Raw genomic sequence first — 27626 nt, forward strand, 5'->3', positions numbered from 1 at the left:
ACTCTAACCTTCTCTCTGAACTTGCCACAACACCTGCCTTTTTCCCGACCATTGAGGGCGCACCATCAGTAGCCAGACTGGTGGCTCGAGACACATGCCATTCACATTCCACACCTTCCCTGTCCAGCGCACCCACGACAGCGCAGAAAATGTCTTCAGCTGTGGTTGTACTTAACATGGGCACCAACTCCAGAAACTCCTCCGTAATAGTCAAAGTCTCGTCAACGCCACGAATGAATATGGCCAGTTGAGCGACATCTGTAATATCAGTGTTCTCATCAATGGCGACAGAAAATGCCACAAATGACTGTACTTTGCGTTTTAGCTGGCTGTCCAAATCTGTCGCTAGTTCTGAAATTATTTCTGCCACACAATTTCTTGACAGGCTGATGTTGGCAAAAGTTTGTCGTTTTTCCGGACACACAATTTCTGCAGCCTTCAACATGCAAGTTTTGACGAACTCGCCCTAACAAAACGGCTTCGATGATAATGCGATTTTGCTAACAATTAGGTAGCTTGCTTTGACGGCGGCATCACTAACATCTTGACTCCGGGTGAAAGCAGATTGTTGTTTCTTCAGTCCCAGCAATAATTCGTTTATCTCATCACTCAAATCATTGTATTTTTCGCCATGCCTTGTCTCATAGTGGCGTTTCAGATTAAACTCATTGAGCACCGCAACTTGCTGCATACAATCCAAGCACACAGGTTTCCCATTCACCTCCGTGAACAAATAGGAATTAGTCATTTTTTCTTGGGAAATCCTGCACTCGACGTCCACTTTTCTCCTTTTTGACAGAGACATTTTCTCGATGAGGGTGTCACAGCCAGCAGTCAAAACGATAAGAGCATTTGATAGCGCCAAATCTTAATGCATCTGCTCTGGCGGGAGGCAGGGAAAAAGGCGCTGGAGACGTTGCTATGCTAGCGCCGCAAATGAACGCAGCGCAGAAAATGACAGGTTATCGATATTTATTTTTTATAAACTTAAACGCGGGCCGTATGTCTGACATGCCTGGTATAGAGATAATTCACCTCTACATACAAAACATTTAGAATGTTACTGCACGTGCACAAACAAGCACACACACTCATACGCATATGCACACACAGACTCACACACACAGAACACTCAGACAGAGACAAGCCTCCCACACTACACAAATTAACATACTATCCTTCTCTTGTTCCTTATGAGATGTGTTGTCTCCATAGAGACTAATCACAACACTCCTCTGAGACAGTGAAGCTGTCAGGGGATATGTGTTTGCATTTGTATGTTATTATATTTACCTTATTTTTATTACTTATAATTTTACGTAATAATTTTTATTACTTATTTTTTACTTATTAGTATATTACTGTTCTACCGACCATGGTAGCACTTCGGTCAACTTCACTAAGTGCTTTACAAATAAAGTCATAAATAAACCATAAGCCTGTGTGTCTTTCTGTTTATGTGTGCGTGTGTGTGTGTGTGTATGTGCGCATATGTTGCAGTCTTATAAAATTTGAGAAAATGCATTACAGACAGTTTTCTTTCTACCAGACTCTGAAAGGTAAAAACATTGCAATGTTTAACAATGTCATTCGCGCTCATAGCAAAAAGGTTGTGGGTTTGATTCCTTTCTTTGTGGAGCTTGTTTTCCCGTGTTTGCTTGGGTCCAGTTTCTTTTCGCCATCCAAAAACATGCATGTCTCGGTTGATCACTTGATCAACCGAGACATGAGACAACCGAGACATGCGTGACTGTGAGAGTGAGTTTGAGTTTGAGCGGTTGTTCCTCTCTGTCTGTCTCTATGTATTGGACCTGCAATGGACTGGCAATTTGTGAGCTGGGATTGGCTCCTGCACCCCCGCCACCCCTACATCCCCACTGCCCCCAACCTGGAAACGGTAAGCGGTACTTCTACCACTTGTGATTCACATAACATTACACGAAAACAATTTTGCAGAACATGTTAACCAATGAAAGGAGGACACAGGGTGAAGAGTGCAAGTGAAGTGATTCAGAGAGGATGGAGACAGATATGAGAATGGAATACAATAGAGGGAAAGGAAAGTAGGAGGAAAGAAAGAGGAAAAAGGGTTCATAGAGAGAATTGCCCTTGTTTCATTGACAGTATTAACCCTTGGCTTGGATCCCTGCCACACAGCCCCCTTTATTTCCTCTCCCCTCAAACCTCTTCTTCTCTGTCTGCTTTCACAAATTTCCCTCATTATTTATTTTTCCTTTCATTTTCACATAGACTGGACGATGGGAAATTGTGTTCTGTCCAGTGGATGACATTTTTTTGTATTTTCACATGCCTACAGCTCTACAAGAGTCTGTTTTTCCTTCCTCCTTCTATGAGGAAAATTATCCTTGTCTGAGAGTGTTTACAGGTTACATGATGTGAGCGTTTAACAGTGAATACTGTAGCTGAGGTCTCACCACTTGGATGCGAATAAATTTTGGAGCCAAAAAAAGTGTCATAATGGTTTAAAACCATGCTACTGAATATCTGTGCCACACCCATGATTGTTTTCCAGTTTCTTTCCATAACTAAAAGTTTCAACAAATGCAACAGGACTGAAATGGTTTATAATAGAAGCTTCAAACAGCATCATATGGCCCAGATGTATTTACACTTGGACTCTGGTTCATGTAAACTAATTCCTGATGTTTGTTGAGCTCACACACACATAAATACGATCACAATCTTCGCAGCACTGTAGCCACCATGCTGAGGATACTAATGTTTTGTTATGTTTAGCATGACTTGCATCATTACCATAGAGTCAACAGCTTGGATTGAGGCACAGTAGAGCGTTCAGATGACACATTTCCACTGCAGACAAATGACGTCTCACACCGACTTGACATCTGCTTGCTGTTGTGTGCCTTGAAGTCATGTAATTCCTGCAGTCTATGGTGACTCAGTGAGGAGCGAAAGCGTTTTCAGCCATTCATGTGGAAGTGACTGAAGGGCTGAGGTTTAAAATCCTGCTCATCCTGCTCTTGTTTTATAAGAATTTATGATTTATGATTACAAATCATTTTAATTTGTATCGAAACATTTTTAAGGATGTGAAGCGTTACGGTGTGTCCTGAGAAAACAGTCCATGTTGCATGCAGGTGCAAATTATGAGCCTGTACATTACAGTGCTTGTGTAAAAGCAAGACGGATTAGACATCAAAGACACCTCTTGTCAAACAGGTGTATATGTATCTTTTTTCTACCAGACACATGTGTAAACGTTCCTCCTCCCATGGAACATCAGCCTGTACGTTCAGAGGGTGGCTGGCAGAAACAGACAGTCAAGTTGTCTGTTTGCTGTGACAATGGTGGCCAAAGTGATGGTGACATTAGCTCCTGCTACACAGAAAATGGTGTGGTGTGTCGCAGCTCTCACCTGATCCCTAATGAGCTTAACCAGACGCTGAGGTCTGAGTGTGATGAACACACAGCCCATTACTGTTTAGGTTTGTTTGTTTGTTTGTTTGTTTGTTTGTTTGTTTGTTTTTGGTTGCTTAAACACTAAAATCAAACGTATTATACAATTATCAAAACCTTACACTCAAGGAGCAAAAACTAGGCCAGGAGTGAGAATGAGAGAAGGAATGCAAAGAGAAGGAGCAGAAGGTAGAGGAAGAGGTGGAGGCAGAGGCTGTGCCAGAAGAAGAGGAAGACGAAGAGCTGAAGCAGCAATACATGCTCTAAGAAGGAGAGGACTGAATTTGTCAAATGAACTTTGGGCAACATAGGTTGACCATGTGGTGAACCACAGACTGATGCTGAGGGAGGCTGGACTGAGAGCTTAGCCAAATCTTCTTAGCAGATACACAGTGGCATCTGTGATCAGTACATTTCGACAAGAAAACATGTAAAAACAAATCTTTCTATAAAATTAATCATCTAATTAGTATTTACCATATCAGCACTGTTGACACTGGTTCCTGTGACATTTTACAACAGGTTACATGTATTTCTTTCCACATAGGATCCAGGGGCGAGAGTGACAAGGAGTAAGGGGGCCTGTCTTCACACCAGAACAAGAAAGAGCAATCATAAACATGGTTCTGGCCAATAATGCAATAAAGCTCAGAGAAATTCAAGTCAACATCATCGCTGATAATGTCATTTTCAAAAATGTTCATAGGGTCTCTCTATCAACGCTGGCATGCATCCTGAAAAAAAAAAAAAACAACTTCAAATGAAACAACTGTATTGAGTGCCTTTTGAGTGGAATTCAGAGAAGGTTAAACAGCTGCGGCATGACTATGTGGAGGTATGTATTGTTCACTTTAGCATTGTGATGTTGCACACTGCACACATAACCTAAATTCACTGTGTATTAGAGCCATGCTGAACTACACAATCTTGTCTTTAACTGTATTACAGAGAGTTTCACAGATGGATGCTGACGAAATGCCACATGAGTTCATCTACATTGCTGAGGCAGGGTTTAACCTCACAAAATCAAGGAGAGGCCCAGGGCAGTATGGGGGTAATATCGCCCTTTGACTTGCCATTACACAGAATGGCGAACTCCTCCATCATGCCAATATGTGCCCTTACAACACACCTTGCATGCTGACATTTCTGGACCAACTGCACAACAGCATCACAGTGAACCAAATGCAACAGATGCATTACTTTGTCATTGTCAATAAAGTGTACCAGAGCCTATTATAGTGTGAGTATGAATAAAAGTGTGTTTAAAAAAAACACTATTATGTCCATTTCAGTGCAGATCCAGTTCAAGAGGAAAAGCTTAAAAAATTCTTAATGTTTTCTCAATGAAAACAGGTTTGAAAGAACAAAAAGCTCTGCTTTTCATGTTTGGTGTAAATCAGTGTAATAACCCATTATTTTGCCGCAAACATAGGGTGACCTGCGCCAGTCTTTCATTAGACCTTGTATGAGGACCTGCTATTATCGTTACTAGCTATAGCTCATACTCAGAACACTGTCCATAGCATCATACACACACACACCTTTGTTCTATTTTCAGGGGGTTGGACAAGGACAGAGTGGTTGTCCTTGTTGAAATCCTCTGCTGTACACAGTCACAGGCTGGCCCCTGGCAGCACGCACACACAAACACACACACACCACACATACCACACACATACATACGATCCCTGCCAAACCCTTGCTGGGTGAATGATGATGCAGCGTTGAGGGAAGTTGAATGAGGGGAAAACGAGGCGAGAAGGAAAGACTAAAAAAGTAGAATAAAGAAAGACAGGAGAAGGCTAAGGGTAAACACTACTCTTGTCACCACTAATAAGCCTCTAGCTGGGAAGAGAGAGGGAGGAAGAAAGAGGGGGAGACAGAGAGCTTTATGAATTGTCCATTAAACATGTGCACAGGAGCCACTGTAACCGGACTTTGGTTTCAGGAGCTGCAGCACTGGGAAGAGCATGTTCCTAACATTACCACAAACACACAAAGCCCCATCAGGCTCACGCACATGCACACACACTGTAAGACCTTCTATCTTTTTGTTTCTTTGTTGTTGTTCTGACACACTTGACCTGTTGAATGACCATCATCTATTTAAGCACCTTTAAACACAATGAAAAGCTCAAAATGTCAATTAAATGTAAGCTTACTGAGCACTCTTCCAAAGAGAGTCAAGAGTTGGTTTCATATGTTTGAAGACTTTTCACCTTTCATCCAAGAGTCTTTATCAGTTTGTGCTGTTGACTAGGTGAAGCTAGAGACTAGCTGATGATGAAACTCAGGTATATAGCCTCAGTGGAGTTGTTATCCACGTTATTAAATATCAATGGCTTGTTAGAGCTCAGCTGTAGGGAATGAATGTTGTTGGAGTAGTGGTTTTAGTTTTACAGAGAGTCGTTGGACCCATTCACGGAAGACTGTTGTTTTTGGCGGCTAAGCTTTTGAGGCTCCTTGGTATAGCTGAAAAGAAGGCATTGTAAGTGGGAGATTGGCAGTGTCACAGACCTCCTTCTCTGTTGAGAGATGGGTTCCTTAACCCCTGTTTCAAACCATCTATCTTCCCTGTCCAAGTATGTACACCACACAGGAGTGTGACTTTTCCTTTAAATGTAGATGGACTGCTGAGTCTGGTTCGGCCTTCGCATTGTGCCATTTGTTTGGGAGGGGGCTGTTTTGTTTCTCTTATGTATAGGTTATTGCAGTCTTCTTTGCATTGAAAGGCATACACCAGATTGCTTTTCTGGCTGTGGGGTAGAGGGTCTTTGAGATAAACACGTTTCTGTAATACTGTGGTGCTGGGTGTGAAGCATGCTGTGAAGTGATGTTTGTTGAAAATCCTCCTGAGTATCTCAGAGACCCTAGAAACATAGGGGATGACTATATGGTTCCTTCTTATTCTCTTCTCCTCCTCACTAACCTGGTTGGTCTTTCTGGAACATGTGTTCTCACTTTGACCCAACTTTATGAGGAAAAACACAAAGGGAGGAAAAAACAGAGAAGTAGTTGTGGCTCTAAAAAGGTAAAAGATTTGATTAGTCCTTAACAGTCCTCAAAGGTAACGGATCCTAGTGCGAGTGTTTCCAACCTAACCCAGATTATATAAGACCAAATTGGATCTTGAGACATTATGTTGTATAATCATCACAGTGAGTCCCTTTCTGTCTGATGCATTGAGTTTATTCTGGTGCCATGCACTAAGTCTCTTTGTGTTGCTGCACTTTGACTTGATCTAAGAATAAGATGTGATGATTTCCCTTAGAGAGGAAGAGAGGGAGAGATGAAGCTGCTGAAACATAACATTGTTCTTTGAGGCATTAAAAATAAATTGTTTTCTAAACTGTTCTCTTTGACATTAAATGATCCTCAGGATATGAACTGCTGCTCGTTTTGATCATGGCTGTATTTATATTGGTCTCACATCAAACTGCTGCTGCTTTACAGGTGTTTATGGAGGTGGCTGCATGTTGGATTTAGACTACAGGTTAATGGAGATCCCAGGAATCAAAGAGTCAGCCACAGCTTATTAAACAGGAAGCATTGTCCCTTTACTGCTGTTATATTCACTTCAGTGTGTTTTCTTGGGAATGAAAGCGGCTACATCTGTCTAATTAGCTCAAGCTGTCAGCAGATTTTTTTTTTCTCTCTGATGGCTACTCATTTGTAAGAAAGAACTGAAAAATTACAGCAGAAGGAAAAACAGAGAGAGAGAGATAGAGAGAGATGTTATCAACATGGTCTCCTGAGAACATCTGAAGCATCTCATCATGGTGAATGAATGCATTTGTGTGTGTGTGTGTGTGTGTGTGTGTGTGCGTGTGCGTTAAACAGAACTTGTGCCTCGTTCACATCTAATGAAGACAATGTTGAAGTGAGAGTTGTTCTACTCGGACATGTTGGCTGTTGCAATGAACAAATTTTCAGTCGAAAAATGCATTTAAGCATGTAAGTGTCTATTTTTTAATAGAGTAAGAGCAGGGAAGAGATGAGACTGCCAAACTTGGGAAGAAGTCATGAACACACACACGCAAGTGCATCTACACTCCCCTGGCCTGAATCCAAGTCATTTTTGTGACTTGGCATAGGAAGCAAAGAGCAACACTTGTTGGCCTTTAGTTTCCCTGAGTGGGCCAATATCTGCTCTCTAATTGAGTGTGTGTGTGTCAGGGTATATGAAAACAAGAGGAAGAGTATATATGTTTGTTTGTGTGTGACGGGTGGTTTGCGGGGGGGGGGATGGCAGGGAGGATCTTAAACATCTGTCTAAAAGACTGAAAGACTGGGCCACTCAAAGCCTTGACCTCCTTCAATATAGATATATAGATATATATATAGACATGCACATGCAAACACACACACTCACACTGTGTCCAGACATCTGGCAGTGCACTCAAATGCCAACATAACAACTGCTCTCTGCCTCTGCAGCCCTTCCCTGGGTGGGCATTCTGATGCTTGGCCTGTGCTTACCCACCAGGACATTGCTTTGCCCCCCCAGGCTTGTCACTTGGGTGTTGGGGTTGCATCTGGTCTATGGGTGGGTGGAGGGGTTTGGGGTGTCCATTGGAGGTGGTGGGTGGGTGGGCAATGGATGGGGCTCCTACATGCATTGGCTCTATCAGTTTGGTGGTGGGTGGAGAGAGTCTGGGCTCCAGACATGACTCTGAGTCCTGGTGATGGCCTCACACAAATGTAGGGAATGCCTTCATGCTTGCTTACTTATCTCAAAGAATTGGTTCCTCCGCTGGGACACTTTCCCACATTTGGACTCCCATCTCTCCAAGAATCTACACACAAATTCTCTGGACTTTCACAATCCTGAGGAAAGTGGCAGGAAAAGTCCACTCTGTTTCTACCAGTACTGCCTGTCTCCCTTCCCCTGTTCATCCTGCCGGATTTGTCCTTATATTCTTCCTAAATTCACTGTGAATTGAAAGTAAAGATCAACAAACTAACTTCTAGGAGGACTGGTGATCGTCACATACACACACTGAACTGACATAATAAAAACGTTTAGCTACCAGACTAAAAGTGCATCCATCTCATAAAATGTATATAATCAATACAATTAAATTAAAATGCCAGCAGAATGAGAGGCATCAACATCCCATACACACACACACACACACCACCCATCACTTAGTGGCACAATGGTATGATGGTATTCTTCAGGAAAAAGTGTGGCACTTGGATATTTAGCATGATGGTTCTCTAGTGGAGTGTCAGAGCTCCCCCCAGTTATATTAGGGCAGGCTGCAGCCCTCACTTGACAGCACCTTGTGGAATTTTTGGCCTCTACAATGCAGCCATGTTTCAACTTCCCTGTTTTGTTTGTGGTCATGTGGCACATTAACAAAGAAACACACTGGCATAAATAGATAAACTGATAAATTATTTCAGATTTGGCTCAATCTGACTGTCTGACTGTGGCTTTGCTGCTTTACTTCTGTTTGCTGCTCCACCGATTCAAATCCTCCATCTTTTATTGTGATGTCTAGAGTCTCTACATCAGATGCTCCTATGGGCTCCAGTGGGTGATGTCACAGTGAGTCAGTGTCTCATTCAGCGCCCTAGCTGTTATATTATTGTATAGCCAAAGTCGTTTGAGTCAATCCTGTCTTGTTCTGATCTCAGAGTGAAATGAAGGTTGTCTGGGATTTTTGTATAGACAGAATAAAGACAGAGAGACATAGACAAGAAAATATTTTGAGCATTTGAGGCTTGAGAGCTGAGTTTTCATCATTAAAGCTCAAAAGAATGAAGAGTACTTCTCAGTAGATAGAAACTTCAAAACAGCTCTAGAATGCCCCAAAACATTGAAATTTCTGTGTTCAACTGTTCTTTGGTTATTCTACTTTACAGTTTCAATCCAGAAAATAAGAAAAAAAATATGGTTCTTTTTCTTGTTTCCTGTGCTACCATTCTTTATTACAGTGACTAGAGTTTTTATGGAGTTAGCTGCGGCTGAGCTGATTCTCCATATGAGGAGACTTGGGGACATTTTGAAAAATTTAAACTGAACATGAAAAAACAAAAACAAAAAAAAAAAAAAAAACAAAAACAAAACTGAAATATCTTAATGTGGCTCTAAAAGGCTTAGCAAATTGATGGCAAGAAGGAGCCAATAGAGGACGAAGAAGAGAAGAGGACAACTGTGTGTTGCCAGTATTACAAAAAAATGAATTATGCAGATTTAGAAAAACAAGAAAATGCTCAATGAACATTCTATCGAGTAAGTTTCATAAGGAAGTAACACTTTTCTATATAAAATGTTTCCCTTTGAGGTTTGTTTCATGAGAATTAGACATTACAAAACTTGTCAAGTACAATTGTGCCATTTCATTGTAGAATGTATTGTACAAGAAACAAATAATAAACAATAAACAATGAAAACCAATGAAATATGAAAAAAAAAAATAAATCTTCCAAAAAGTGTGTTTGGATGTTCTCTCCATGCTTTCATGGATCCTGTGCAATATTTCTGACTGTCAAAGGTTGAGGTAGAGGTAGAGGTTTTGTATTAAAACCTATAAAAGGCCAACCAGAGCACTGGTCACTGATCATTTGGGTTATCAAAATGTGTCGTTATGACCCCTGAATACCAAGCTAACTGGCCTAATGCTTTGTTTTGCTATTTGTATTTGTTTTATTTTGTTTTGTTATTGGCGATTTTCTTAGTTTAGTTACGTTTTTTTTTTCTCCACTTTTCAGTGAGTTCACAACAGGGGAGGAAAGGCTCTTCGACATTTCGGCATCTGTTGGTTTGGCTTGGGTGAAATGAGGAGTATTAAGTTGTAGATGGAGGAGGGCTTGGCAGCAAGGAGAAGTGCTCTGGTGGTTCAGAAAGCTGCAGGCGAAAGACAGGGAAAAAGAGAGAGAGAGAAAGAGTTCAGCCCCATAGGTCAGAGTTAGAGGAATAGCTGAGATGCCAGGAGATCACCATTTATTTTGCATCTAGAAGTATTCCACCGTGGTGGTTAAATCATTCCCTGCTCACACTCACAGCTTGTTTTTCCCCGCTGAGATATTGTTTTCCTTTTTTTCTTTGTGTGTACATCTTAACTCTTAGACAATAGACATAAATGTGAGATGATCTGTCCAGGCCTGGGGATAATCACTGTATTTCTCAGCTGTCTCACTTCCTACTTCCATAATTCATGAACCAAGCTTCATCAGCCGCAATCTGTCACACTAAATAATATATTTTCCAACGCTGTTTTTGGAATAACTGATTTAATTACAGAGGTTAAGCAAAGAGGAAGCATCAGGGACTTCAGTCTGTTGGTTAAAAAGTGCCGCACTGGTGCTTCAAATCCCATCAGTGTTGTTTTGTTTGACTGAGTCTCATTGACAAAACCTTCCTGGGTCATAATTTCATTAGGGTGTGGGGGGAAAAAAAGGAAAATCTACAAAGTGGAGGAATTCCAATTGAATAGAGAGATGGATCTGTAGGAAGAGAAAGCCAAGCTCTGGCACTCTGGTGTCAGTTGGCCACATAGGTTAAATGTGCCGCAGTGGGATAGCGGCTCACTTTACTCCAGAGTCAGCTATTTCAACCAGGAAAGTTCCGGGCCGGTGAGTCACTGTTTATGGTGCAGTAAATATTTGTTAACAGCATGATGTAAATATCAAGCCCCCTGGCTGCTGTAGATGTGCATCTTTATGTTCGTGTTGTTTGCAATGTTTTAATGATGAGGCTCTCATTGACTTAGATGTCAGCAACCTTTAAATGTCATGTTTTGTGGTTTAAGAGACTGTTCGGGTTAAGAGTTACAGCATCTCTGAGTTAAAGGAAGACATTTGGTGCTAAACTCATGTTCCTTCTCTGATATGTAAACTACTGGTAATACTAACACTGCAGTAATGTCTTACCATTTCAGCCAGATATTATTATTATTGTTTTGCCCTTTAATATCACTTTTGCTATCGTTGTCAAGACAGATACAATTATGTGCAAATATATAGGTTTACTGGGGCAGCACGGCGGTGTCGTGGGTAGCACTGTCACCCCCCAGTAAGGAGGTTGTGGGCTCGGTTCCTGGGCCTGGGGCCTTTCTGTGCGGAATTTGCATGTTCTCCCCGTGTCTATAAGGGTTTACTCCGGTTTCCTCACTCTGTCCAAAGACATGCAGGTCTAAGTTAAATGGTGACTCTAAATTGTCCGTAGGTCTGAATGCAAGTATGAGTGGTTGTCTGTCTCTGTGTGTTGGCCTTGTGATGACTGGTGACCTGTCCAGGGTGTACACTGCCCTCACCTGTGATAGGCTCCAGTACCCCCACCCCGACCCAGAAATGGAAAAAGTGGTAGAAGATGGATTGATATAGTTCTACTCTTTTTACTTGACAGTGTTTGGTTCCATTCAGCATGTTAAACAACAATCACATTCTACATTCTACATTCATTCTACATTCAATGTCATGAGTGACTTTGAGTTGTTACACCTGGCCTGGCACAGCAAACTTCAGATCAAGTCACGAACAAGTGTGCTGTTCAAATCTTTTGTGTCAAGTAAAGAGTGGCAGAGCATGAATCAGTCCCTGACAACGACAGATCTGTTGCTAATTAACAATAATTCTGTGAGTGACTTCATGACACAACAAAACGAAATAACTGTTTCTGTAGTTTCACCAATCCCAATAAACGATTTGAGGAGTCAAACCTCCTCCAGTTCATTTTACATCCTAATCATATCAATTATTCTAAACTTTCCAGTGTGACAGTTTGGACCTCCAGTAACTAGATCATATTTAGTCAAAATACCTTAAGAAATGGCAAGATCATATTGTGTATCAACCCAGGAATTTAAACTCTCAGATAAATCGACTGTTCTCTCTGATTTTATTTTCTTTCTTGCTCCCTCTCTTTGCCATGTGTTTCAATTTCCATAGTTTCAAATTAAAGGCCTTTTACTGACCTTGGGAAATGGGGAAATTGGTCATTAAGTCTGGATACGCACAGATAGATTTGGGTAGGGAACAGATGCATCTGCTGCTTTTGGGCGACATTTACCAAATGTAGGCAAACAGCACAGTTTTGAGTCGGAAAAAAGTCTTTCTTTGTCATGAGAGGTGGATGATGCTTTTAAAACCGTAGTGTCCCTTTGAGCAAAGACTATAATCTGTGTAATCTCAACTAAAGCCTTAACTGACAGCGCAAATCCAATTATTAAAGGAGCATGTAAAATACAGTAATTCTGTGGCAGGCAGAGGAATCTCTGTTGTTCATGCAGGTGCAAAATTCTAGATTTATGCATTTGGACACATGACAGTACACACAGTCGTGAGACTGTATGCTACATTTACCAGAGTGATGAATGACTGCAAGCCTTTTGCTTTTGCCTGGTTCCCAAAATCAATATATACATTACATTAATACACATTGTGCTGAAAAACAACAGTATGACAACTGAAATGAAAGCAACACGAGTGGAGTAATATCATGTTTGAGAGAAAGAAAAATACTAATAAATTGAGGCAAACCTAATTTCTGTTTGAGGAGCTCAGCGAACGTATACTCTTTTGTAATATGAAGCCAAGACACGTCTGTAAGCTTTATCTCATCTCCCAGAGCAGCAAGCAGAAACCCAAAAACAACTGAGAGAGACTGCTTCTCTCTCACACACACACACGCACATGTGCATCACTGCAATCACACATTTAAATAATTAAAGAAGCATATACACATTCGTGAACAAATGTGTTTGTACTGTACAAACACACATGAATACATTTATGACTGTCATAAACCCAGACAAATGCACCTTAATGCAGACATACAACCATAGCATGAACACATAATAACACTCCTCATTAAATGCTGCAGGGTCTACAGTTTGTCCGTGTGATACAAAGCTTCATATCCCAAACCACCAGCATATTGGTCGAAGGGGAGGAGGAGAGAAGCTGTTGGCCTTTGGATCCAGTTCAGCAGCTACACGACAGATGTTCTGGACTTTCAGAGAGTTTGGGTCCTCCTGAGCAGCTCTGAATTATATCTGACGTGGAAAAATTTGGTGTTTCAATCAAACATCTAATTCCTACCTTTAAAATGACTACTGGTGATCTTAAAATGTGACTGTTCTTAAACTGTATCCTTGTTAATGAGTCAGTTTGGAGATGTCATTCAGACATGGTGGGAGTTTCTGTGGAAAAGGTCATACATCTTCAACACCAAAAAACCACAGATTCTCTAATGACTCTACAGCAGCTGTTAATCAGCTCCATCCAGCCAGTCTATGCTAGAGTTAACAATGGAAACCAGTGTGCGATAAATTTAGTCCACAGGCACCATCTGATCTGAGATCTGAGAAAATCCCCTGCTGAGAATTTGCTATAAATTAGGAAAATTTCTCAGCGTGATCGGCACCCTTTGATTCAGCTCAAGTTAGAAAATATCACAGGATAAAGAAATGTATGGGGAAGTTAAAGACATCAAAATGCCACGAGGTAAGTAACATTTTACAGTGTTCAATCTATCTCAACAGGCACGAGAGGAAACTTCACCTCATCAAAAAGTATTTTTCCCAGTGGACTGCATCTTACAACACATTTGACAGCAATTCACTGTGGAACTGCATGTATTTATTACTGGGCTGCCTGAGATATTCATCTTTACAATGCTTTAAAATTCTTTAAAACAAGGTAGAAATTCCACATCCAGAGCCAGAGATAAGACCATCTGTTTCAAGTGCAATTTCACCTGCTCTCCAAGAAAAAAAATGTCCATATTGTGCCAAAATAATGACACAGTTTGGCTTCCAGATGGCAGCTTGTGGGCTTTTATGTTATAGGTTTCTCAGGGGTCCTCTCATTGAGATTTATACAAATGACTAAGAAAAACAGAGGCTTATAAACCCTCTCCTACTTCTGCATCAATTTACATTTTCATAAGTATCAGCATTCATTTGCAAATCAGTTAGACAAAAATGTGAAGAAGTTTTGTTAGTTTATTTCAGCTCATTGTTTAAATTTAAATGAATTTCCATCTCTGGATTCACAGCTGGGTTTTTTTAGACACCTAAGGCATCATCATAAATGGCAGCGCTGTGGAATAAGTGAAAAGCAAGTTCCTGGGGGTGCAAATCACAGTCGACCAGACATGGTCCACCAACGTCACCTGCCTCGTTATGAATACAGCAAAGCCTACACTTCCTGAGACAGATGACAAGAGCTGACCTTCCCGCTTTTGCCCTCACCACTTTCTACAGGGGTGCCATTGAGAGCATCCTTACCAGCCTTTCAGTCTCAGTCTGGTATGGCAATTGCTCTGTTGCTGAGCAGAAGGCCATACAGCAAGTGGTGAGGATCGCTGAGACGATCATCCGAGGGGCCCAAACACCTATCCAGGACTTATACAGAGCCACCAATATCATCAAGGACCTCACTCACCATTCTCACAAACTGTTCACCCTCCTACTGTACCATCTGGCAAGCGCTACCGCAGAATGTAGTGCAGGACAGCCAGACTCAGCAGGAGCTTTTTCCCACAGGCCATTAGACTACTCAACTCAACCTAGGAACAACAACCCATAACGACAGTCTGAACTGTTTCAGCACTCTTGCACTTTATGTCAGTAATGTTTACACTGGCACACTGTGAAAAACAAACAAATTAAAAAACAATATTCTCTTGATGATACATTGTCCTGTCTGTCCGTTTCTGTTTGTGTCATGCAGCTATACATAGTGTATGTCTATCTGTTCTGTTTTTAGGGGAATTATTTTCTTTTTTTCTAAAAGAAACAGCACATTGGAGTGTGGAGAAAGGCGATCTCATTCTGCTGTGCAATTGCTTGTATGGTCTGATTGACAATAAAGTTTACTTTGACTTTGACAAGTAAATGTGACAGCAACTAGCTGGTGATTAGAATGAATAATTTATCTCCAAAAGAGCCAGATATAACCCTCAGCATTTGGTGGAGACTAAATCAGAGCAATTTTTAGCCAATGTGGCCTGAGGCATAATATATAGACAATCACAATCATATTAATCTCTGTGTTGCTCTGTATCTGCACTATGAGAAGGTCATTATGAGATTATATATAGATATAGTCTGATGAGACAATCTAAACTTAAGAAATATTATGCTGAATATTAAGCAATATTAATACAGACTATTAAACTTGGACGTGGGCTGACTCTAGACCTGGACCTGGGCTCTTGGTCTGTGAAGCTAAGATAATACTGAAGCACCTTAAACCTTCATACTATCTAATGGCCATCAGGGGGCGACTCCACTGGTTAGATTGCATTGAAGTCTATGGGAAAATGTCCCTCATTCGCTCTTGATTTATTAGTTCAGAAAATGTTTTACTAATAGATTTATGGTCTCAGTCTCTAGTTTCAAGTCTTCAATCCAACATGATGTTAATTTTTGAAATGGTCCTCCCATTTAGAGGAAAATTGAGCAGAAAGCGTGGGATTGATTAGAAAGCATGGCTACTGTGTGAGTGACAGATTGTACCACCCAAAAAGGATAGATAGACTACAGAGCAGCTAAACCTTATTCTCTGCATCTTATCAGGTTTCTGCTTTAGCTCCCGTTTACTGTGAATGGTGCACACATAAGAATTTGAGTGACTGGAGGTTATATTTAGGGTATATCTCTCTTCTCATAATGTTATTGGGCTTGGACTAAGTTTTGATCTTTACAAAGAACCAGCAATTTATTAACATAATTTCTCATCTTTGCCCCGATAATTAACTAAGGACAGTTTTATGCTCACCTAAGGCAACTGGAAATGCTGCAGTTGCAAAGACAAAGCTCTGTGTTCCCCAAAATCCAACGTGTCTTGAAAACAACACCATTGCCAGTACCTTTATTCACACAATACCAAACATGATGTTAAATCGATCCCCTCATGAACACACACTTTATTAAAATATTAGTGAGTATGATGTCAGAGCAGCCATTAGAGCCGTGACATTCTCAACACAGGAGGTAGAAAGAGGGAGGCGACATGGATGATCCTCAGTGGATCCATCCACTGAGGCAAAAGCTAACTGTGATGACACTAAAAATACAAAAGAAATAGAGAGAGAATAAAGCAAATGGACACACACACACACAGACACACACACAAACTTGTGAAAATGCCAGAGAAAAAGACTATAATCCTGACCAGCAGTGATCAACACTGATCAATATTAATGCACACTCTTATTATTACTATACACTATTATGCTCTGAGAAAAACAGAGACAGAGTACGCGAGAGAAGGAGAGCCAAGGTAGAGAGAGGGGTGAGATAGCTTCGGACAAAGAGAAAGAGAGACACAGGGCAATAACAATAGAAATTTTCTCTTGCACTCTGTTACTGGAAGCAATTTTCCCCTCGCTCACCCAACTGTTTGTTTTGTTGAAAATGTGGACTCAGAAACACACACGTACACACTCCCTCCACTTTTCTTCCTCTTCCTCTTATCACCCCAGTTTTTTTGTTTGTTTTCACCATTTTTTCTCCCTCTTCTCTGGAGACCAGAATAAGATGTGGACACAACACACACGTAGACACAAAAGAGCACCCAGTGGGAGAGGTATTTGGAGAGGGAGAGAAGGAATAACTGAGTTTGAACATATGTAGTTGAGCATATCTGTTTCTATGTTCCAAAGAACATTACATCTGTTGATGTAAAATGTAGTTCAGTCTCTGGGCATTAATCCAAGACACTAACAGGAGTGAGAGCAAGGGAAGGAGATGTGCTTGCTGTTAATTTTTAATTACTGAATCAGCAGAAGTTTTGTAAAAGTTTCATGTTGGCATTGAATATGGAAACCTGATTGAATTTTGAATTTGGCTGTAACTCAGATAAATACATATAAGTATTTAAGATAAGTATGCTTATTCTACCAAGTGACTCTGACACATTTGTCAATCCTTTCACTTACTCCCCTCAGTCAGTATAAAAAGCCACTTTCAGTCAGGTCTGTGTGTCACACAGTCCTGTCATTCTGTCACCTCTCCTTGTATTGTCCTTTTCTTTACTCGCATAATATGGGGGGGGTATCAGCAGCTCATAACATTGATGACATGGCGAAAAACCAAAAAGAATCACAAAGTGCAAATTTAGCCATAGAATAAAATTGTAACTGAACTGATTTTAAACTGACCAAAAAGTCCCTTCTGTGTTAATGAATTCCTAATACATCAAGGAAATTGATAGATATGTATGATATCAGTATTAAAACTCTTGTACCAAGCTTCACAGTGCAGCTTTCAGAAAATTATTTTCTCAAATGGCGTGCAGCATGATGAAGTTTCATAGCTTGCAGGTAGAGAGGAGTGCTTGCGTGTTAACTGACTGACCCAATCTTGTCTCCTGAAATGAGCGGCTATGAAAGTTTCCAGCTGATTCCAGCACAGAGGCAACAAGCTGTCATAGCTCACACTGAATATGTCTGTAACAGGTGATGATAAATTCATCACAGCTGTGTCGCAGAGCAAGTGCTGCTGACACAACCTTGATCGATTGCAGGCAGAAACGACAGATGACCATAAAGGACAATCATCTGTACGCTCATTAGAATAATCGCATGCATATACACTACACATCGGACTACAAGGCCACATGCTACTCATGGGGCGCCAGCAGGTTGTGACAGAGGGGTAATGCTATTGTTGTTATGTGCCATGACATTTTTAAGGAAAAATTGAATTACACAAAGTGGTTAGCGCTGTTGCCTCACACCAAGAAGGTCACGAGTTTGGTTCCCAGGCTTGGGGAATTTCTGTGTGGCGTTTGCATGCTTTTCCTCCCACTGTCCAAAAACATACATGTTTAGGTTAACTGGTGACTCCAAATTTCTCGTAGGCATGAGTGTGAGTGTGAGTAGGTCTCCCTCTCTCTCTCTGTGTCTATGTGTTTGCCCTGCGAAGGACAGGCAAACTGTTCAGAGTGTACACTGCCCTCGCCCAATGTGAGCTGTGATTGACTCCAGCTCCCCCTGCAACCTGGAAACAGATAAGTGGTAGAAGATGAATGAATGAATGAAAACTGAATTACAAACTAACTAACTAAAAATATGCTTCTATAGTTTAAAAAGAAATGTTGTGGTATTCATGATAAAGGCAGACATAAACTGTAACTTATTTTAATTTAGCAAAAAATAAATAAATACATATATATATATATGTATATGTGTGTGTGTGTGTGTGTGTGTGTGTGTATATATAAAAATATACTTTTCCTGTGAATGCATGATAAACATGATATTTTGAATGCCATTTCAATTGACCATGTTAGAGAAATTGCCGGGGTGAACAACCCTCAAAAGAACAGCCACAGGCCTGATCTCTGCAACTACAGTGTGATCCCTCTAAGTACAAGAAACAAACCTGTCAACTCTTCCAAAGTTTTGTTAGAGCTAGCCAGGACCAGCAGTGACTAAAAAATCACAGGTGACTAGCAAATGGGCAAACTGACAGACTGATCCATTTCCCATCATGAAATGATGATCAAACTGAGCTTCTAATGACACCGTGCCTTTCAGTGCTGTTCTTTTTCATTCTGATAGATGAAAAGTATTATGGGCACAACAATGCTTTGAGCTAAATGCTAAATTTATACTGACAATACTAATGTTTGTTATTTGGCTGGAAACACAATGTTCAGTTGCGGCTGTTAAGGATGCCATTAACTGTGCAGATATTCTTCAGATCTACAAGACAGGGCTGTCCAGTCTCACCAGCCATTTTTATTTAAGCACTAGAGCCACTGGCCTGTGCCATACAAGCAAATAAAAATATAACTGGTATTAACTTGAGTGAATATGATTTTAAAGCAAACCTTTATGCTGATAACATTATCTAATCCAACATACTAAATAGCACATCTGTTAAAACTTATAGAAAAATTTGATCAACTATTAAGATATAAAATTAATTGTAATAAGAGTGAGGCTGTTCCTCTTAATCACCATACCTTTGCTGCACACCTTGGCTCTGCACATTTTGTGCGGAAACCTCAAGATATGTATTTTGGAAGAAACATCAGATTGCCGATCAGTAAGATATTTGATTTAAATGACCCTAGTATGTTGAAAGCAATTAAAGATGATATTAAGAGATGGGTGGTCTGCCTTTATCACTATGGGGTAATGAGGTAATGCCCAGACTTTCCTTTCTTATATCAGCCTTACCATTAAAGTCTCCCCAGCAATGGGCAAATTATTTACAAGCTTTCTATGGAGTGATAAAAAGCCTAGAATCAACCGTAAAAAGTTGGGTAAGTCTAGTGGATGGAGGGAGGAGAGGGCCATATCTGTATAATATAATAATATAATATAATAAAATAGTAATATAATAAATCAATTTCTATGAAGTTATTATGGAAACATCCAAAGTATGATTCTAAACTTAATAACATGTTCAGTGAACTCTCTTGTGAAATTGTAAAGGCAATTCATAAAAGACTGCTTATAAATTAGTGTCTCTACAATCCTGCCCAATATGGAATAATCCCCTGCTAACTGCTGGTGGTAAAATACTGACAGAGAGCAGTTGGCAACATCACAATGTCTTCCATCTAGAGCAGATTGCATCCCTGTGTCATTCCATTTTATCACACAATTTATGGACATCTAAGATTTGATTTCTAGTAAAAATGTCAGTAGGACCTTTAGAAATGTATTTACTGAGGAAAATGGTGACGTGCAATATTTATTTTACCTGCTGTATATAGGATATTAAGTTTATCCCTCCCTGATAGCACTATTTTCACCAAACTGCAATGGGAAGGTGACATTGGCTCGTCCCTCACTTCAGATCAATGGGACTTAGTATAGAAACATTCAACATGTCCAACTGTGCCAGATATAAAATTATCACACCACACCACTTTGGAAAAAAAAGAGCCAAATGCATCTGAACTGTGCTGGCATTGCTGTGGAAGGCTTGGTACTCTTGTGCACTTATTGCGGTCCTGCCCAGTGGTTAAACATTTTTGGACTGAGGTAGTAAATGTTTTATAGACTGTATTGAACATCCATATTCCACAATGCCCTGCTCTGTGTATATTGGGAAATAGATTAGAAAATGCACACAGTCGAACGTATTGTAGCATTAGCCTTTCTCTCTGTAAAGAGGACAATACTCATGAACTGGAAAACCTGTAAACTAGACTGTTATAATACACAGAACTGGTTAAAGGACTTCCTGGATTTACTTTCAATTGAGAGCGCAGCCTCAACCCTCAAAGACTATGATAGTGGTCTAGGTACCCCATGAACTATTTGACAATACATGAGAAACAGAATAATAATCTCACAGTCCCAGCATCTTCATCCTCAAATGTTCATTTGCACCAAATCTGTACATTTGTAATCATTTGTTATTTGTTTTTGTTTGTAGGTATGTGTGACATTGTAACATGTTGCTCAGGATGCCTTGTAGATTTAGTTGTTATTGTCTATTGTCTGTTTTGTTTTCTAGAAAATATAAAATTATGGATATAAAAAAAAAAGAAAATCCAGATATTCAGTCATAAACCAAAGCATTGAACAAATTTAAATTGTGACTTGATGATGGTGCTGTATTAAAAGTCAGAGGATCAGCAAAGTCAGGTTAATTTATCCTGGGGGGAACATGTACCAAATGTCATGGCAAACTATGAAATACTTCTTTAGATATTTCCGTGAAAGACACAAATGTCAACCTCAATGAAGTGCTTGCAGAAATTCGAATATGTTTTCTGGGAACTGCATGTCTGTGAAGTAGTTTGCTCCCACTCATCAAAGAAATTCACTGTGTTGTCAGTTTCATCCTCAGGGTACCATGAATATGTGGACAAAACAAGGATGTGATAACAGATCCTGTAGAAAGATATTTCTTTGCTGTTGCTGAGCCAGAGTAGCAAGCTGACTGACCGTCATTGGCATCCACACAGCAACAAAACCAGCTTAAAGGATTTCAGTCAATCATTCCTCCACCCCTTTCCATCGTCTGTGTTTTGTCTTTCCTTCTCTGTGTTCTCCTGTTCAATCCTCCTGCTTCTTCCCAGTAAATCTCCATCCATCTCACTCTTCCTCAATCTTCTTTTCATTCTACCCTCCTCCTATAAAATCTGCCATTCCCTCTTTCTTTTATTTCCCATCATTTTTATTTCCCTGTTTCACTAGACTGCCTGTTCCCTCCATATTGTATTGTCAGATCACATCTGGACCCTGTCAGTCCTGTCTGTTAAGTCAGTCCATACCTCATCAATCAGAATCAAGGAAAGAGCAGAGGGATGGTCAAAGGGCAAAGGTATGAGAGAAAAGGACTGAAAAGGAAACAAGCTGAGGAGGAACAATACAGGTAAGAGTTAAAAGTGAAGGATTTGTAAAGATACTCAAGTACAGTCAGAGGGGGAGCCAGGAGTTGAACCGCTAACACTGCATTCTGGAGTTAGAATAGACTAAGCCACAGGTCAGGGAAATAAAGGGAAGCTGAGCAAGTAAAGCAAAGATAAATGAAGGAGCACAGGGACAATGGGGCCAAAAAAAACAAAAGCTAAATGTTTATGCTAATGAAAGACAAGGGAAAAAAAGAGGACAGAATAGCAGAGGGAGGAGAACAGCAGTCCAGAGATTTATGGCAGGTTGTTATGGAGGACTGACCGAATAGCAGAAGGTAAGACCAGTTAAATTACTCATGAATATTCATGGTTTGTGCGTGTGTGTTTGTGTGTCTGGGTTTGTGCATGTGTGTGCATGTATTTATGTTTGGATGAAGGGAGCAGGTGAAACAAAAGTGCAGAATCAATGCCTTAATGCTCATCTACAAGGACATGTTAAGCCTAAATTGGATAAAGTTAACATAAAATCTAATGCATGATGGGAAACATGGTTTCATTACTCTAGCTCTCCCCAGTGTCTGATTACCCTTCCTCCCACAAAGCCTGACAATCTGAAGTCAATCAATTCAATTCTTTTAGTATCCCATCTGGCAGTTTCACATAAATACACATCACATTGTACATAAGGATCCATTCTGACTATCAAAGAAAATGAAAAGAGGCTGCAAAAGTTGGAGCATGATCGATTGAACAAGAGAATAAAGGCTGCTGTGCTGCAGGTAGATGCTATAAATTAATCATGCAATTATATACTATGCAACTGATGCATCTTTTCACTAAATATAGCTTCTCTCTTCTCTTAAGATTATCACGGTAAATATACTGCACTTGCTGCCCACATTCTACCATAGTTCCATAAAGTTAGTCTCAAAAGCCACAGAGACAGCATTTTTTTCATGTAGCATTAAATGTGAAATCCCAACTACACTTTGGCCCAAACCAGAGCGGAAAATAGTACACTGCTGCATTTAAGGATTTTTTGAGACTCATACTTATTCATACTTCATTTATAGAGCAACCAGGGAAAAGGATGCACAGGCAGCTTTTAATGACTTGGCATCCTGTTAGATGGAGATTCTGTGGGGTAGCAGAATGACTGGAAATTTCAATTTCCAACCTTGCAGGGCTAAGGTTGGCCTTTAGGTGGTTTGTTATTTTGTGCTTCTTTTTAAATAAAGTTTGGTTTAGTTTTAACTATGTTATAACTATTAAGTAATTATCAGGCAGGTGACTAAGAAGCAAAATTCTGTTTCTGAATACTGAAAAGGCCTCTTTACAGTTCTGAATAATCTCATTGGCATCGCCCTGGAATGAACAATAGAGCAAGGGATGATCAGAAAATCCAAATTGCTCCTGAGCTCCTGTCTTAAACACTCACTGAATTGATGCAGGCCAGCTCCTTGTTGAGCAACCACGGCAGCGAGAGCTTCCCCTCTCCTCTGTAGCATGACTGAATCCTCTCTTTAATCTTCTCCTTTATCCGCCTCATTGTGAACAGACACAAAGCTGACTCCTTTGGCGGCTTGACTCTGTTCTTCTGACCCTGGGCGAACACAGTGAACAAAACCTCCTCATGCTCTTGAATACCGAGTGAACGTGCCAAACGGATCCCAGGACAGGCCAAGTAAGCATCCTGAACCAAGCGGTATTCCACTCCATCCTTGGTGCAGCCAATGGGGAACTCCACATAAGAGTAGAACTTGGGATCGTTGACACATAGGCGGACAATTTTCGAGGTGAAGAATTGCTCACTGCTTGCGTCTGGCGAGGTGAGCTGGGTGTCAAGCTGTAAGGTGAGATAATACACAAACTGCTCACTGTTGAAGCCATAGATGTAGTAGATGTCAAATGCTGGAAACTTGGAGAGTGTGTCTGAGGGAATCTTTAGCTGCGAGGAAACAAACTCATCCTGGTAGATGAAGCTGAACATGTCTGCATTCTCCTCGTTAGACATCAACTTGCGGCTGGACAGTGTTGGGAAGTACTCAGATTTCCCATCAATGGGAGTGCCCACAAATATTTTTCCACCTTCGCCAAAAATATCTGGGGAGATCACAACACCTGACATGGTACCTGCTTCAGCAACACTGGATAGATAATGCTCTTTACGATGGTGTGGCTCACCTAGCTTAAACAAATCATCCAGACGTAGGAACTGGCATATTCCCTGGGAAGTGCTCCCACAAGCAATTAGGCGATTGTGGGCAGCATCAAGCAGCAGGAGTTTATTAACATTGGAGGTCTGCACCAGTTCATGGGGGCAGGACTGAACGCTAGGTGGGGGGTAACAGCGAGGGTTGTCTGTCACAGGGCCAGTCACATGGCTTCGCAGCTTGGTGAGGTTGCTGGACAGCTTGTAGATCCAGTTGATGGCACCCAGGTAGACCTCGCCAGTTTTGTTGTGGACCACCAAATGTGTGAGACCTCCTTCAGGTGGGGAGAAGAAAAGGAGGGACCGGGAGTGGGGAGTGGAGGTGGTGGATATGGTAAGGGATAGGAGCAGAAAAAAACCCTGAAGCATGAGAAGGGGTGGGTTGAGGTGGGAGGACATGGCAGTGAGGGAAGTGGAAGGGTTGACGTGGATGTGTATTTTTGACCGTGTAATCTGCTGCAGGGACGCTCAATGCCTTTCAGGGCTGCAGGCTACAATGTTAGAAAAGAAGAGTGTCCGTGCGATCGACTTCCTCTTCCTTTTTCCCCTCCTTTATCCACTGTTGTTTTTATCCACTCATCTCCTGATCCTTAGTCTTGTCTGCTGCCAGCCCTGAGAAAGAGAAACAACAAACACAGATGTCAATATATACTTGGATTTGTATTTTGCACTTCCACATCTGGCAAAAAGGATCAATTTATTTCCATCGAAATGACAAGACACTTCGCCCACAGACTAAGACTGAGAGGTTTCAAAGTCGAAGTCCACAAAAACAAATGAGGGCACTATCGGTTTTGTTTTATTGACTTCTCAACTCTTGGCTTGCACTACTCTGTGAAGTACATCTTTTAAAAGAAGACACGGCCAAACATTAATGCTCTGCGTATTCATTGTTTGGAAGAATTAAACATGTGGCAGACAAAGTGCACACGCACACACATAATTACATACGAACAGCAGACACAGGAGTACATAGTGTGACAAGTAGGAGAATATGCGTATGCAATCAGTATTTTTAAAAAGTGTATGTGGATACATACATACATACATATATATTTGGCACTATAGAAATAAATTTGATTTAATTTCATTTGACATAACACACATGAAGCAGGAGACCAACAAACAACCCAATGTAAGGCTGAGCACTGATGGACAGCACTGGGATAGCAGGTATACATCCGTCAATTACAGCAGAGACTGAAATACATCCATCCATTTTCTAAAAAAAAAAAAAAAAATGGTGAGATAAAGGGAGAGAACTGGTTCAACTCAGTAAAACAAGAGAGGCAGTGTAGGGCAGAAAAGTGAAAGTTGCTCAGAGCAATTCAATATAAAGTGAAGTAGATGGAGGGAAAGATTGGAGTAAAGGAAAACTGAGGAAACAGAATAAACCCCTCGCGTTTGCATCTTCCTTCTCATATCCATAAATGATGATGCACATCATACTTAGTGAAGGAATTATGACTTTGACCTTATACCCCCGAAATTCTAATCAGTCCATCCAGAAGTTCAAGTGGATGCTTTTTGCCTAACAGGCAAAGGTGAAGAGAAAAGAACAATCTATCTATTTGACATTCTGTTCATTGACCTGTTTTCATAACTATTCATCCATGTCTTAGGTCTTTGGTTGATGGAGCGCATTTCAGGATGTTCTGTAGTGCGCGATAAGTAACGTCTTAAAAGTTCCTGTCTAAAAAGCAGAAGTGAAGTTAGAAAGCAAAATGTAACAGAAGTTTTTCAGTGATCCATTTCAAGATTAATATCTTCTATACATCTTCTGAGCTCACACACAGTTCAATCACAAAATATTCTTGTCTCCTGTTTTACCTGCTGGGTGTCATTCCTCTCTTTCACTCCATCCCCCCATCTTGCTCTCTGTCTCTACTAATTCTGTGTTTCTCTCCATCTGTCAGACACTTCATTTTTCTGGTAGTAGCTTCTTTCATCTTCAGCCTGGCCATGATTACAGTGACCCAGATGACGATGCTGCTGCTGTCTGTCCCATCAGAACAATACAACCACTGTTAGTGTGACACACACACATGCACGCACAAACACGGGTCAAAAGCAAACTCTGTCTCACATCCAGTTGATTTCACTGCATCTCAGCGAACTCATTTACCCGTCTCAGCACTCTCACCCCCCCACATACACACACATTCACACACCACAACCAAAATACACTAATATTATCATCCATATATACACCAGAAGTTAATGGCGATCAGCATCAAAATAAATAGCATAAAGAGAATGGGTATTTAGCAGCATTTTGCGCTAACCTTGACTGATGTCTTTTCTAAACCCTAAGTGAATTAGATCAAACAGGTTGAATTATTGGTTTAAAAGTGACTGTGGATACACACACACAACACAAAGGAAGGGAGAAAAAAAAATAAATGACAGACTATTCAGACAGCTTTCATTGTGATATTGTCTGTTCAGATCAATATTATGAGTTTGTATCACAAAAATTTCAGATAGGAATTCATGTATATTCCTCTGTTTAAATTATGTTTGGTAATGTCATTTAACTACATACATTCACACATGCTGCTCTACTCATGATACATATCAACACAAGATGTTGAAAGTAAAATTGTAATATAATATATAATCCTGTCATGGTTCTAGTTCTAACTTTCATTTTGAGTTCTGTTCCATTCTGTTTCCTTTGTTGTGTTTTCATCTTTTCGTTTCTGGTTCCAAGCTGGATGCGGTGCAGGTGTGCTGAGCCTAATTATCCCAGTATTTGAGTTCCAGTCTCTACTCTTCTTTTTGCCAGAACATATATAACCTATAGCCTAAATAGTAGGTCAAAGGAGATGCTGGAACTGATTCCAGTTCACATTGGGCGAGGGTGGGGTACACCCTGGACAGGTCGCCATTCCATCACAAGGCCAAGACATAAAGACAGACAGAGACAAAGAACAACTGACAATCAAATTTAGACCTACGGGCAATTTAGAGTCACCAATTAACTAAGACATGCACGTGTTTGGACGGTGGGTGGACGCCAGAGTACCCAGAGGAAACCCATGCAAGCACAAAGAGGAAATGCAAACTCCATGCAGAAAGGTCTTGGCCTGGGAGACATACCTGCAACCTTATTGTTGTGAGGAAACAGCGCTAACAACTGTATCCCAGCTTTACTCACCCCGACACATTATCAACATTTTATTTACATTCTATAAATTTTGAGCAGACTTTTGCTGGCGGACAAGCTAAGAGAACACACGCACACACACACACTGCTGTTACCAGCCCAAATTTTAGATATAATCTTTAGCATTGAGGCTTTTTCTTTTTTTTTTTCTTTCTTGCATTTATTTATACTAAGTTTGGCATTCAGTTGAAAGTCTATTTGAAAAGTTCTGCAGCAGGTATCTGCACAGGAATCCGATCTAGTCCAACCATGAAACTCCTTAAGGCACTTATCTAAATGATTTGTTCAGATGCAGCAAAGTAGACACGTCGAGCCATGCATACAGAATGTGATCTGATCATATCACTTTATGACTTTGAGCTTCTTCAATAGATAGTGGCAAAGTTAAATTCACAGTGCAGGTCAGATGAGGACAGTAGAGGAGATATGAGAATGGGGACAGTAGGCAGACACATTCATGAGTATGAGTAAATATATATTTGTAATCCATTTTCCAAAAGTCGTGATATTGACAAGTGCTAA

General features: G+C 40.6%; 1 protein-coding gene across 1 annotated transcript in view; it reads right to left on the bottom strand.

Moving 5' to 3' along the window:
• Positions 1-24334, bottom strand: part of LOC115045717 (plexin-A1-like) — a 229084-nt gene extending 204750 nt beyond the window's left edge. The window contains exon 1 of the mRNA XM_029505519.1: positions 23162-24334. Coding sequence (XP_029361379.1) covers positions 23162-24334 — 1173 coding nt within the window. The remainder of the gene's footprint in view (positions 1-23161) is intronic.
• Between the last annotated feature and the right edge of the window lie 3292 nt (positions 24335-27626).

Source organism: Echeneis naucrates, chromosome 7 (assembly GCF_900963305.1).
Source record: "Echeneis naucrates chromosome 7, fEcheNa1.1, whole genome shotgun sequence".
NCBI lineage: Eukaryota > Metazoa > Chordata > Actinopteri > Carangiformes > Echeneidae > Echeneis > Echeneis naucrates.